General features: G+C 35.9%; 1 protein-coding gene across 1 annotated transcript in view; it reads left to right on the top strand.

Moving 5' to 3' along the window:
• Positions 1 to 2,066: 2,066 nt before the first annotated feature.
• ppa1a (inorganic pyrophosphatase 1a) overlaps positions 2,067 to 14,201 on the top strand; it is a 13,101-nt gene continuing 966 nt past the window's right edge. The window contains exons 1-10 of the mRNA XM_082152466.1: positions 2,067 to 2,136; positions 4,510 to 4,574; positions 7,042 to 7,095; positions 8,037 to 8,156; positions 8,465 to 8,551; positions 9,834 to 9,960; positions 10,038 to 10,165; positions 10,996 to 11,081; positions 12,224 to 12,293; positions 13,967 to 14,006. Coding sequence (XP_082008592.1) covers positions 2,073 to 2,136; positions 4,510 to 4,574; positions 7,042 to 7,095; positions 8,037 to 8,156; positions 8,465 to 8,551; positions 9,834 to 9,960; positions 10,038 to 10,165; positions 10,996 to 11,081; positions 12,224 to 12,293; positions 13,967 to 14,006 — 841 coding nt within the window. The 5' untranslated portion in view covers positions 2,067 to 2,072. The remainder of the gene's footprint in view (positions 2,137 to 4,509; positions 4,575 to 7,041; positions 7,096 to 8,036; positions 8,157 to 8,464; positions 8,552 to 9,833; positions 9,961 to 10,037; positions 10,166 to 10,995; positions 11,082 to 12,223; positions 12,294 to 13,966; positions 14,007 to 14,201) is intronic.

The raw sequence follows: 14,201 nt of genomic DNA on the forward strand, positions 1-14,201 counted from the left end.
AAGTGACCAGACAGACAGACACAGATAGATAGATAGATAGATAGATAGATAGATAGATAGATATACAGACAGACAGACAGGATATATAGACAGACAGACAGCATATATAGGTATATAGACAGACAGATAGACAGACAGACAGACAGACAGACAGGATATATAGATAGACAGCATAGATAGATAGATAGATAGATAGATAGATAGATAGATAGATTGATAGATAGGATATATTCATGGGTTTCATCAGGTCCCTTTCCACAGGTGTATAAAATCAAGCACCTAGATTATGAATGCAGACTGCATTGTGCTTGATTAATACACCTGTGGAAAGGGACCTGATGAAACCCATGAATAGATATATAGACAGACAGATAGATAGATAGACAGACAGACAGACAGACAGGATATATAGACAGACAGACAGACAGACAGGATATATAGATATATAGACAGATATCTAGATAGATAGATAGATAGATAGACTGACAGACAGAATATATAGACAGATGGACAGGATATATAGATATATAGACAGACATCTAGATAGATAGATAGATAGATAGATAGATAGACAGACAGACAGGATACATAGATATATAGACAGACAGACAGGATATATAGACAGATAGATAGACAGACAGACAGGATATGTAGATATATAGACAGACAGACAGACAGAATATATAGACAGGATATATGGATAGATAGACAAACAGACAGACAGGATATATAGATATATAGACAAACAGACAGACAGGATATATAGATATATAGACAGACAGACAGGATATATAGACGGATATATAGACAGATAGATAGACAGACAGGATATACAGATATATAGATAGACAGACAGGATATATAGATATATAGACAGACAGACAGGATATATACACAGATATATAGACAGACAGACAGGATACATAGACAGAAAGACAGGATATATAGACAGACAGACAGGATATATACACAGATATATACACAGACAGACAGGATATATAGACAGATAGATAAACAGACAGGATATATAGATATATAGACAGACAGACAGGATATATAGACAGATAGATAGACAGACAGACAGGATATATAGACAGATAGATAGATAGACAGAAAGAATATATAGATATATAGACAGACAGACAGGATATATAGACAGACAAACAGGATATATAGAGACAGACAGGATATATAGATATATAGACAGACAGACAGACAGACAGGATATATAGATATATAGACAGACAGGATAGATAGATAGATAGATAGATAGATAGATAGATAGATAGATGGATGGATATATAGATATACAGACAGACAGGATAGAGTCAGACTGTCTCTCCTCCACAGGATCAGTGTGACAGGATATATAGATATATAGACAGACAGACAGAATATATAGACGGATATATAGACAGATAGATAGACAGACAGGATATACAGATATATAGATAGACAGACAGGATATATAGATATATAGACAGACAGACAGGATATATACACAGATATATAGACAGACAGACAGGATAAATAGACAGAAAGACAGGATATATATATATATATATATATATATACACAGACAGACAGGATATATAGACAGATAGATAAACAGACAGGATATATAGATATAGACAGACAGACAGGATATATAGACAGATAGATAGACAGACAGACAGGATATATAGACAGATAGATAGACAGACAGACAGGATATATAGACAGATAGATAGATAGACAGAAAGAATATATAGATATATAGACAGACAGACAGGATATATAGACAGACAAACAGGATATATAGAGACAGACAGGATATATAGATATATAGACAGACAGACAGACAGGATATATAGATATATAGACAGACAGGATAGATAGATAGATAGATAGATAGATAGATAGATAGATAGATAGATAGATAGATAGATAGATAGATGGATATATAGATATACAGACAGACAGGATAGAGTCAGACTGTCTCTCCTCCACAGGATCAGTGTGTGATTATGGGATTATCAGCTCCTCCACAGTCGTCGGTCACTCAGAGACTCAGAGACACAGAGACTCTCAGCATGATGAGCTTCAGCGCTGAGGAGCGAGGCCGAGACAACACGCCAGACTACAGAGTTTACTGCAGTAAGTGTCTTCAGCTCACTCCTCTGATCTCACTCCTTCTCTCACTCCATCTCTGATCTCACTCCTTCTCTGATCTCACTCCTTCTCTCATTCCTTCTCTGATCTCACTCCTTCTCTGATCTCACTCCTTCTCTCATTCCTTCTCTGATCTCACTCCTTCTCTGATCTCACTCCTTCTCTGATCACACTCCTTCTCTCACTCCATCTCTGATCTCACTCCTTCTCTCATTCCTTCTCTGATCACACTCCTTCTCTGATCTCACTCCTTCTCTCATTCCTTCTCTGATCTCACTCCTTCTCTCATTCCTTCTCTGATCTCACTCCTTCTCTGATCACACTCCTTCTCTGATCTCACTCCTTCTCTGATCTCACTCCTTCTCTGATCACACTCCTTCTCTCACTCCTTCTCTGATCTCACTCCAGTTCATCTGATTTATGTTTAATCTCTGATATCACTCGAGATTCATCTGAATTATGTTTAATCTAACATAACAGAGACGTGAGAGATTTGATCTGCTCTTCGGCTCATCGCTGTTATGCAGCACATCTTTATGACATAATCATATACGTCCAATATAGTAGATCTACAGTGTTTAAAGATGTAAACCATCATTTCTCTAATTGAGTGTATATTCCTGATCTTTCTGTACTCAAAATGCAAAAAAAAAAAAACTATCTCTTGTAAGCACTGATTTAATTCATATTTAATTAGTCAGTTTTCTTTATGTACAATATAACTTTCCACTTCATTAGTTCCTTAATTAACTGTCAGTCCATCACTGAGAAAAGACTATATTTACACTAAGAACTCATCAAGTCTTAATTAATAAAGCTGAAGTGATGTTGACTATAGCATATTCATTTTCTAAACGTTGGAGTTTAAAGGACGCATGACAGTGACGACAGTAGCAGCATTTACCGTCTTTATATTTATGCACAGATATATTTAGTCATCTACTTTTAATACATCAGGACAGCACAATGAAACACACACACACACACACACACACACACACACACACACACACACACACACACACACACACACACACACACAGTGCTCAGCATCTGCTGGTAACTTTAACTACTGTTGCTATGTGACCAATCTTCCTGTTTTACAGTTTTTCTCAGTCGCTTTGGTGCATTTCTCACATCACTATTTACACAACACAACAGTTAGTTCAACCTCCACAACATTTAGTCATTTGTGCACATCATAGTAGCAGTTTCTCATTCCTTCCAACAAATTGCAAATGCTTTTGGACATGCATCAATTGCTTTCATACAACTCTCTGCTGTTTTATAACATTATCATTTGCTTATGTCATGTCAGTCAAAATGAACTATACTTGTGAATGCTGAATAGTCATTCCATATAAAACAAATAGTCCTCATTTCATTGCTTGAGTCATTACATACAAAAATGTTGAACTTGTTGTCAAAATCTGTCAAGCAAATTTTACAACTTTTTTTAAATCTTTTTCTTTTTCCTGAAAATGTCTCCTAAACTGAACAGTTTCTCTCAGGTGAATCTCAGCTTTCAGACAGAGAGGAACGTCTGGATGTGCATGAATGATTACAGTACTATGTATGTTGTATGTTCAGTTCCAATATGTACTTCAATATTGTTTCCAGTTGTGCACAGCTCTACCCAAAGGGAGTTTATGTTTGTTGTAAATAAGGGTGTATTTTTTCTTTTGCACAATGCTGTGAACAAATTAGAATTGCAAAGAGCATATGCAGTACAAATGTGAAACATGCATATTCAGTGTCTTGTACTCAGTTACCTCACTAAATACAGTAATGTGTAACTTTACCGTATTTTTCAAATGGCTGTGCAAATAGTATATAGTGCTGTCTTGAGCATTCTCAGGTAGTGTCACCAAGATCTGACTTTTTTGCATTGGAAAACATTTACAGAGTAAACCGTCATAATGAAAACATGACAAGCCATTTGACTATCTTGTTCATAAACAATGGTGTCAGGACTTTTCATCTTGATGACACTGACACTTTCATTGACATGAATACTTGCTTTTGAGGAATGAGCTCTCCATTTTGAGCAAATTACACACTTTTGCAGGTTATCAACTAGGTTTTGCAGTTTGTACTAATTGTTTTGAGAACTGCATTAACTGTTGTGCAAATGTAAATAGTGATGTGAGAAATGCACCAAAGCAACTGAGAAAAACTGTGAAGAGAAAATCAGCTGTTGTTGAATCCATAAGTGAATAATATATTCTGTCTTGGGTTCAAACTTCATAATAAACCCGTTCTCCCAGTCAGACATCAGAAGTGATGAAAATGTATTTTATCTTGGAGTGTTTCAGAAACAGTACGAGCTTTGAAAAGGTCTTTTGTCTCACCTCACAGAAAACGCGGACGGGAAATATATTTCTCCATTCCATGACATTCCCATCTACGCTGATGAAGCAGAGGTATGGAGGATTTATGATCTCTGGGTCTCGCTTCACCTCTGAACATCCACTGTGGAACAGGAGAGACACACAGACTGACTGATTCATCAATGATCACGTAAACTCTGTCAAACTCAACAAACAACAGACCCGTCTGACTCATGAAGCGCCTCTGCTGAGACTGATGATACCGACTCGTTCTGCATTAATTAAAAACATAAAAAGGCTCATGACGTTTTAACCTGACGACCTTAATTAACCGACACATTAAACAAGACAACAATAAATTAATCATGAACATAAAAGACGTCTCAAACTACAACATATACACACTTCTCTTTTTTCATCCATCTCAGTGTGTGCGAGTGTGTGTGTGTGTGTGTGTGTGTGTGTGTGTGTGTGTCTGTGTGCATGTGTGTGTGCGTGTTTGTGTGTGAGTGCGTGAGTGTGTATATGTGTATGAGTGTGTGTGTGTGTGTGTGTGTGTGTGTGTGTGTGTGTGTGTGTGTGAGTGCGTGAGTGTGTGTGTGTGTGTGTGTGCATGAGTGTTTGTGTGTGTGTGCATGAGTGTTTGTGCAAGAGTGTTTGTGTGTGAGTGTGTGCGAGAGTGTTTGTGTGTGTGTGTGTGTGTGTGTGTGTGTGTGTGTGTGTGTGTGCATGAGTGTTTGTGCGAGAGTGTTGTGTGTGTGTGTGTGTGTGTGTGTGTGTGTGTGTGTGTGTGTGTGTGTGTGTGTGTGTGTGTGTGTGTGTGTGTGTGTGTGTGTGTGTGTGTGTGTGTGTGTGTGTGTGTGTGCGTTTCTCCTTGAGGTGAAATATAAATTAAATATAATGAGATTCTCTCACAGCAATAGTCCTGGAGTTCATAATGACATTCATATGTCAAGTGAATTATGGGAATCGTTTTCGCCGTGCAGGAGATTTGATTAATATAAATATGGCAGAATTATCATGCAAAAACTGTAGAGTGTGTAGAAAGACTGTATATCTGTCAAACATGTTTCTACACGGCAGATGAAATGATTTCACGACAGAACAAATGTATATAGAAGCTTCCGCAGCAGACGACAACACTTTATAAAGTGTGTGTGTGAGTGAGTGTGTATGAGTGTTGTGTGTGTGTGAGAGAGAGAGAGAGAGAGAGAGAGAGAGAGAGAGAGTGTGTGTGAGTGAGTGTGTATGAGTGTTGTGTGTGAGAGAGAGAGAGAGAGAGAGTGTGTGTGCGTGTGTGAGTGAGTGTGTACGAGTGTGTGTGTGAGTGTGTGTGTCAAGTCAAGTCAAGTTTATTTGTATAGCGCTTTTCACAATACAGATTGTATCAAAGCAGCTTCACAGTATTAAATTAAAATAATACAACAAAGTTTGTTTCAAGAGGAATTTGTTGATTGATAAAATTAAATTAAATATCCCCAAAATATCCCCAACTGAGCAAGCCAAAGGCAACAGTGGCAAGGAACCGAAAAACTTCATCAAGTGACCTAATGGTGTCCTAAAACTCCATCAGGTGACCTAATGGTGTCCTAAAACTCCATCAGGTGACCTAATGGAGAAAAAAAAAAACCTTGGGAGAACCCAGGCTCAGTCGGGGGCCAGTTCTCCTCTGGCATTTATGAGCTAGAGGCCGGATTGTAGTTTGAACTGTGGGATTATATGAATGCCTGGCTGAAGAGATGCGACTTTAATCTAGTTTTAAACTGGGAGAGCGAGTCTGAGCAACGAACAGTATCAGGAAGACTATTCCAGAGTTTTGGAGCCAAATGTGAAAATGCTCTCCCTCCTTTGGTGGTTCTGGATATCCTAGGTATGACCAAAAGCCTTGAATTTAGTGATCTTAAAGAGCGCGATGGATTATAGGGCAATAGAAGATCCGTTAAATAGACTGGAGCTAAGCCGTTTAGGGCTTTATAGGTCAGTAGCAATACCTTGTAATTAATACGGAGCTTTATAGGTAACCAATGCAGTGATGATAAAATCGGTGTTATATGATCATATTTTCTTGATCTCGTAAGAACTCTAGCGGTGTGTGTGTGTGTGTGTGAGTGTATGATAGTGTGAGTGTATGAGAGTGTGTGTCTGTGTGAGTGTGTGTGTGTGTGTGTGTGTGTGTGTGTGTGTGTGTGTGTGTGTGTGAGTGTGTGAGTGTGTGTGTGTGTGAGAGTGTGTGAGTGAATGTGTGTGTGAGAGTGTGTGTGTGTGAGAGTGTGAGAGTGTGAGTGTGTGTCTGTGAGACCGAAACCAAAGCAAAAAAATATTTAGCTTAAATACATTTCCTCATTACAATAATGCAGTGATGCTGTAATCCTCACAGAAATACAGTATCTGGAGTGCAGAGTGACGGATCAGGACATCACCACTGCCTTTAATTGATGCTTTCCTTGATTGGAGGTCGTTAGCTCGTCTTGCTCATTTCTAGAGGAAATCCGCTTTATCCTCTGATTGTAAAACATGTCAGACTCGAGTGGAGGATTAATGACACTGTTCTCTCCTTCAGAACATCTTCCACGCTGTCGTCGAGGTTCCTAGATGGACAAACGCAAAAATGGAGGTGAGAAATATTCTTTTCACGCTCGTATTACGTGTCATTTATTTCACACGCTCTAGATCTCATTACAGGAAATCATTCCTAGAACACATTAACCATTACATCGTGTTGAAGCTCATGGAACGCCATCCACACACACACACACTTCTCATGTTTGATTATCCGAACTAAAATATAAGGATTCCAAGAATCCTAATGAAAGCGACGTGAATTAATTGTGTCTTGAGGGCCATCACAAGACCGGACTGATTAAACGAGTTCAGTTCTCAGACTCTCAGCAATCACTGACGCGTCAATGCAATAATATCCGTTCATCAGGAGTCTTCCCAAAGATTAAAAATATCAATGATGTGTTCCAGGAGACATTTCCTTCTGCTTTACAGTGAATCTGCAGGGCCCTTTCACACCTAGCTTGTTCGGTCCGGATTTTCGGACTTTTCAGTTTGATCAGAATCAAAAGTACAGGTGTGAACCCTCCCCTGGACCGCACCAAACAGACCAAGTGTGGTCCGATGAAGGGTACTTTCACATCTGTAGTTCGGTTCATTTGGTCCAGACCAAGGGCAAAAAATTATACTTTGTAGCATTTTTCAGCCGTTTTGGTTCCTTTTCACACCACACTGATCGCTCTGGTCCGAATCAGTTTATGAGTGGATAAAACGAACCAAAATGCAGTCACGTGACAACATGTTTCAACCCAACTTTGGGTCAAATATGGATGTAAACCCAGTCGTTGGGTTAATTTTTTTTTTTTTATAAAATTTTTAACCCAACGTTTGGGTTTGTCCATATTTGACCCAAAATGTTTTGACAGTATAAACCACCATCTAATTTCGGAGCATTGTTTACATTCTGTTTGACATCCTATGGGAGAAGAACATCAAACAGGTTTTATAATGAAATAAGCGGGAGTTAATTCTGAAATGTTGCTCTCGTTTCTCCAGATCGCCACTAAAGATCCCCTCAATCCACTGAAGCAGGACGTGAAGAAGGGGAATCTACGCTATGTTAGCAACGTCTTTCCTCACAAGGGCTACATCTGGAACTACGGAGCGATTCCTCAGGTTTGCGTTCACGTCCAAAGGCTCTTCCAGACGCTTAAAGTGAAGCATGCAGAATTATAAAGTGTGGAAAAAAACTCCAGGGAAAAGAGAGCTTCATGCATGAGCGAGTTAAGAGAGAGAAATTTCATGCACATTTAAATGGCAAGCCAAGCAGGCAGAAAGATTTGTCCCGAGGCGTTACTGAGGGAACGTTATCAGCGCCGGCAGAGCTCACCTCAGTCACATCAGTGTGTGTGTGTGTGCATTCGCATGAGTGACACGCTCAGAAATACTGAATTAATGGACAGTTTATTTCTCATCTTGTCCAGACATGGGAGGATCCGGGACACCGGGACGGAGACACGGGATGCTGTGGCGATAACGATCCCATCGATATCTGTGACATTGGGAATAAGGTAAAATACCTGAGTCAGAAAGTCATTCAACCCTTGGAACTGATTTCCAGTCACATATATATATATAAAATTACAAAATTAAATTAAATCAACATCAGATAAAAAATAATATAAAAATAATTATAATGGTAAATAACACACTAATTTAAATATTTAAATTATATATATATATATATATATATTATTATAATAATAGTAAAAACACACTTATTATATAATATTAGTAAATAATATATATTAATATAAATAATATATATATAAATATAAAATAATATAAATACTGTTATTAAATATGATTATATACATTTTTTTATTAAATCAACATCAGATACTAAATTAAATAATTATAATAATTTTATAATCATTTTATTTACATATATATATATAAAATATTATATTATTAAATGTTTATTAGATGCTTTTAGATATAAAATTAAATGAAATCAACATCAGATACTAAATTAAAAAATAATTATAATGGTAAATAATACACTTATTTAAATATTATTTATATTTAATTACAAATTTAAATTAAATCAACATCAGATACTAAATTAAATATATATATAATAGTAAATAACACACTTATTTAAATTATATATTTTTTTTTTATTATAATTATAGTAAATAACACACTTATTATATATATATATATATATAGTAAATAATATATATTAATATAAATAATGTATATAAATATAAAATAAAATAAATACTATATTATTAAATATGATTTTTTTTTTTTTTTTTATTAAATCAACATCAGATACTAAATTTAATATAATATATATATATATATATATATAATATTATTAAATGTTTATTATATACTTTATATATAAAATTAAAAATTAAATTAAATCAATATCAGATACTAAATTAAATAATTATAACGATAGTAAATAACAAACTTTCAATCTGATAAATTATGAAAGTTATAAAAAAAATTAAATCAACATCAGATACCAAATTAATTAAAGCACAAGTAATGGAAATTAGACTTAATAAACTTATAAAATTTTCCATTAATAATGGTCTGCTTTGCTCTCGGAAGTGTTTTATCCGTTTCCAGCTGATCTTTTGTGGAGTAAAAGCTGCTGTTGAGAAACAGTGATGTTTGATTAGTGAGAAAATCATAAAAAACCAAGTCGTCTTTGATCTGAAAGATGCATTTGGGAATCATTCTCAATCAAAACGATTGACAAAATCCTGAAGTAAGCTTGCCTGCTGGTCCTCGTGTGTGTGTGTGTGTGTGTGTGTGTGTGTGTGTGTGTGCGTGCAGGTGTGCTCTCGAGGGGAAGTCATCCGTGTGAAGGTGTTGGGGACTCTGGCGCTCATAGACGAAGGAGAAACCGACTGGAAAGTCATCGTTATAAACGTGGAGGACCCAGAGGCTGAAGACTTCAACGGTTCGAGAGCTTTATACCTTCTGCTTCTGTAATAATGGAGTGTGATGTTAAATCTCAGCGAGTGCTGTCGTTCACAGACATCGAGGACGTGCGCAGACTCAAGCCTGGATTCCTTCAGGCCACACTTGATTGGTTCAAGATGTATAAAGTGCCTGATGGGAAGCCGGAAAACCAGTTTGCCTTCAATGGTGAATTTAAGAACAGGGTGAGATAGGAGATGACATTTAATTAATGACTTCTCCCTGTGGCTCATAATGAAGACATTTTTCTGTAATGTAAGATGTGAATTTTAATGTTTTAAACTGTTTTTATTTTTTTATTTTTTTTATTAATTTTTTTAATTAGCAAATATACTGTGTCTTTAAAAAAAAATGGTTTTAGTAAATATATAAAATAATTTTTGGTTTTAAATGCTTAAAAAAAATTGTAAATATACTATTTTTTTTATTTTTTTTAAATATACTCAATATTATTTTTAAATGCTACAAAAAATGAGAAAATATATTAGGCTATATTTTTTATATATTTGAAAATATAAAATTTTAGTAAATACACTATTTTTCAAAATGTTTTATCAACCAGCTATATATTTTCTATATTATTTTTAAGTAAATATAATGAATACATTTTAAAATTAGCAAATATAATATATTTTTGAATATTTTTGAAAATGTATTTAGTAAATAGCCTATACTATATTTTTTATTTTAAAATATTTTATAATTAGCAAATATACCAGCCTATATATTTTCTCTATGTTTTAAAAAATGTATTTTAAGTAAATACACTAAATACTTATTTATTTTTAAATACTTTTAAAATTAGCAAATACAGCATACAAGTTCTTAAATGTTTTAAAATGTTAATCTTTAGTAAATACACTAAATATTTTTTTATTTTTAAATCCTTTATCAAATATATTATATCTGTTTTAAATGATTAATTTTTGTTTTTGTTTTTTTTTGTATGCAAAAAATTTAGCCAATACATATTTTAAATGTTTTAAAAATGTCTTTTCTCATTTATGGCCTGCAGGATTTTGCCATTAAAACAATCAAGGACACTCATAGCTTCTGGAAAGCTCTAATCTCCAAGAAAACAGACGCTGGAGAACTGAACTGGTGAGACGGCACGCAGTCGGTCTATAATTTAGCTTTAGCTCAAACTATAATCAACACAGAACTGCTCAGATGAGTCATTCTGTTCAATCTCTGTGATGCTGCACTAAAAGCGAACATATCACCCAATGGCAAGTGATGTTTATTTCTAGACAGGGTTCGAGATGTTCTCTTTTGCCTGATAAAAGAGGACAGATGTAATTGACAAGCCCAGCGTGGTCTCATACGTGGTCTCACACACAGAGACTCAGACGTGTTGTGAATGTGTTCGTACCTTTATTCTATAGGGGTCGTTCTCTGCGGCCGCGATCACGCCTGGGAAACACGTCCTCCTTGGGGAATGTGTCTGAGCAGATTCTGGAGGATCAATATGGAGAGAAAACAGTGTTAATGTGTCAGGCAGTAAAATACATGCAATTAAGTCAATTAATTTGACCTAACTCAACTAAATTGTGTTGATCCAACTAAACTGATCTCGTTTGAATGAAATGCATAAAATTTTCACTTCATTTAAATCAAGTAATGAATTAATTTTTTGAGTGAAAATAAACCTCAAATTCATTTTTGAGAAAAAATATTTTAAAAAAGTATTATTATTTTTATTTTTATAAAAAAAAAAAGTAAAAAAAAGTGCTATAGCAATAAAGAAAGACAATGATAATCCATGTAATCTTTCCATTCCACAAAAGAAAAATTGTGGATTTTTTTTTTTTTTTTCTCCTTTTGGAAGCTTTGTTTTAAAGCATATTGTGTGCAGTCTTCATGCATTTACAAGGAGCATTTCAGGTCCAAATGTGAAGGATTCGATAAAAGGAAGGCAGTTATTATGGCTTTTCCTTTTAATATACACTTGACAAACGTATAGGCACCACTTGAATGTATTGCTTTTGGCCATTTGGGCTTCACGCAACAGCTATTCAATATGAAGCATGCATTCTCTCTAAACACACATTTGAGATGAAAACGCTGTGATTGAGAATCGTGTCTTCCAGCTTTCCGGAGGTGTTAAGACTGTGAGATCAGGTATTAGATTTCAACAGCTGATCGTCTGTTGGTTTAGTTCACATCACCTTCAGTGACTCTTAGACAGAATGAACATTTTGCTATGATCATATTTCAATGTTAAGCTTGTGTTTCAAATGCAGTGTGAACACCTGTGTCTCCGACAGTCCCTTCTGCGTCTCCGGCGCCGAAGCCAAGGCCATTGTCGACTCAGTGAGTGTTTTCTATCAACTCTTCTGTCACACACACACACACACACACACACACACACACACTATTATAATTGTCTGGGGTCTGTTTGGATTTAATTATCATGCAATTGCAAATGATATAAAAATCACTTTGACTGAAGAGTGCGGTGAGAGTTTAATAGTCTCGTCAATGGTCTGATTAAAGTCTCACCCAAGAATTAAATGTCAGTCATTTACTCGCCATCGTGTCGCTTTAAACAAGAGAAGTCGAAAAAAGAGAATAAATCATCATAAGAGGCTCGTTAAAGTCTCATTTAAAGTCTTTACACACACTTCTGCCGCAATATATTCCTGAAGTCATAAGATAATTTTGTATGAATTCACTGGGGGGAAAAAAAGTTAACTAAATTAACTGGTTCTATTCAAGTCAAAAATATGATTTAATATTTCTTAATCAACCTAATTTATACCAACCATGTAATTTTTAATGTGTTAAATCAAGTCAAAAACAGCTGGTTAAGGAAACAATTGCACGTGTTTTAAGTCATCATCATTATTTGGTGAAATGTCGAACGTCACTCGCCTGGTTTGTCCAGAGATGTTTGTGAGCAGGTTCTTCTCCTTGAGATCCTGCACTGAAACGCAGAAAGTAAACGATGAATACAGAATAGAGAATAGAGTGACGTCAAAACCCGACACTGGATCCCTCAAGATTTACATACAGTATATAGGTGTTTAAAGTCCCACTGAACTGCCTTGTTGAAAAGCATTATTCAATGCGTAATGACGTCATTTCCACTGAAACAGGAAGAAAGGGGCGGGGTATATTGGACAGCTCCTCCCCTTTTTAAAAACAGCCAATAGCGTTTGGTTTATTTCACAGTTCGGCCAAATGGGTCCGATCCGTTTTCTGTTCTGCGGCGACTCGACTCTATCGTGTCTCTGGATCAGAGGTTCGCGCGACACTAACGTGAAACCAGACTTCATTCGCCACAATGGAAAGCACATTTACACTGTCTGGATCGTTCCCTATATCCCCTATATAGTGCACTATTCAGCATGCATGTAGAAAACAGCGAATGTGTGAACAAGTGACCGATTTCAGCCCTTCAACGTCTATTTATAGTGTTGGGGGCGGAGCTTCAGATTCTAGCGGGCATTTGATTGGACAGAAAATTTCATGAGAAGCTGAAGTGCAGAGTGATGTCATCAAAATCATTGACTAAGTTTTAAATGCTTATATCTTCTAAATGCGTATTTTGTCATTGTTTTGGAGCACTAGCTTATAGATAGCAGTGAGGCTAACAAAACTTGGGTTTTCATGGGGACTTTAAATTTCTGAGTAAAATAAAAGTCTGTGATAAACATAAGTTGACGTTGATGATACTTGAACGTTTGCACTCGCACCCCAAACTTTCTTAGTTACTTACTGTATTAGAAACATATATATATATGTATTTTTAAATAAACAACAGCTTTAAAAAATCGTGTTTTCGATATGGTTGTGAGTAATTTATGTTAATGTCAAAATATGACAAGTTATGCTTAACTGAGACTTTATTTTACTCGTAAATTAAAAATCCCGAGGGAAGCAGTGGCGGGTTCGACGTCATCATCATCATCATCATCATCACTCTATCGTCATTTATGTTGAATTATTCCTGTAAGAAATAATAATCTTCCTTGTGTTCCCAGGCTCGTCCTTACGGTGAGCCAGAGCCCGTGCCCAGCTCAGGTGAGTGATCCGTCCCGCAGTCGATGATCCACGACCGAACACTAGGGGTTTGAGCACTGCCTTCTGATCAACAGATGATAGTAACAGTAAAATAAGTCATTATGTATGGAACAATTGACGACGGGCCGTTGAATTATTAGTAAATAATGCACATCCGAGGTGATAAGGCGGCCACGACGCGAAGCGGAGGACTAC

The sequence above is a fragment of the Leuciscus leuciscus genome, assembly GCF_965113295.1.
Source record: "Leuciscus leuciscus genome assembly, chromosome: 21".
In the NCBI taxonomy this organism is placed as follows: domain Eukaryota; kingdom Metazoa; phylum Chordata; class Actinopteri; order Cypriniformes; family Leuciscidae; genus Leuciscus; species Leuciscus leuciscus.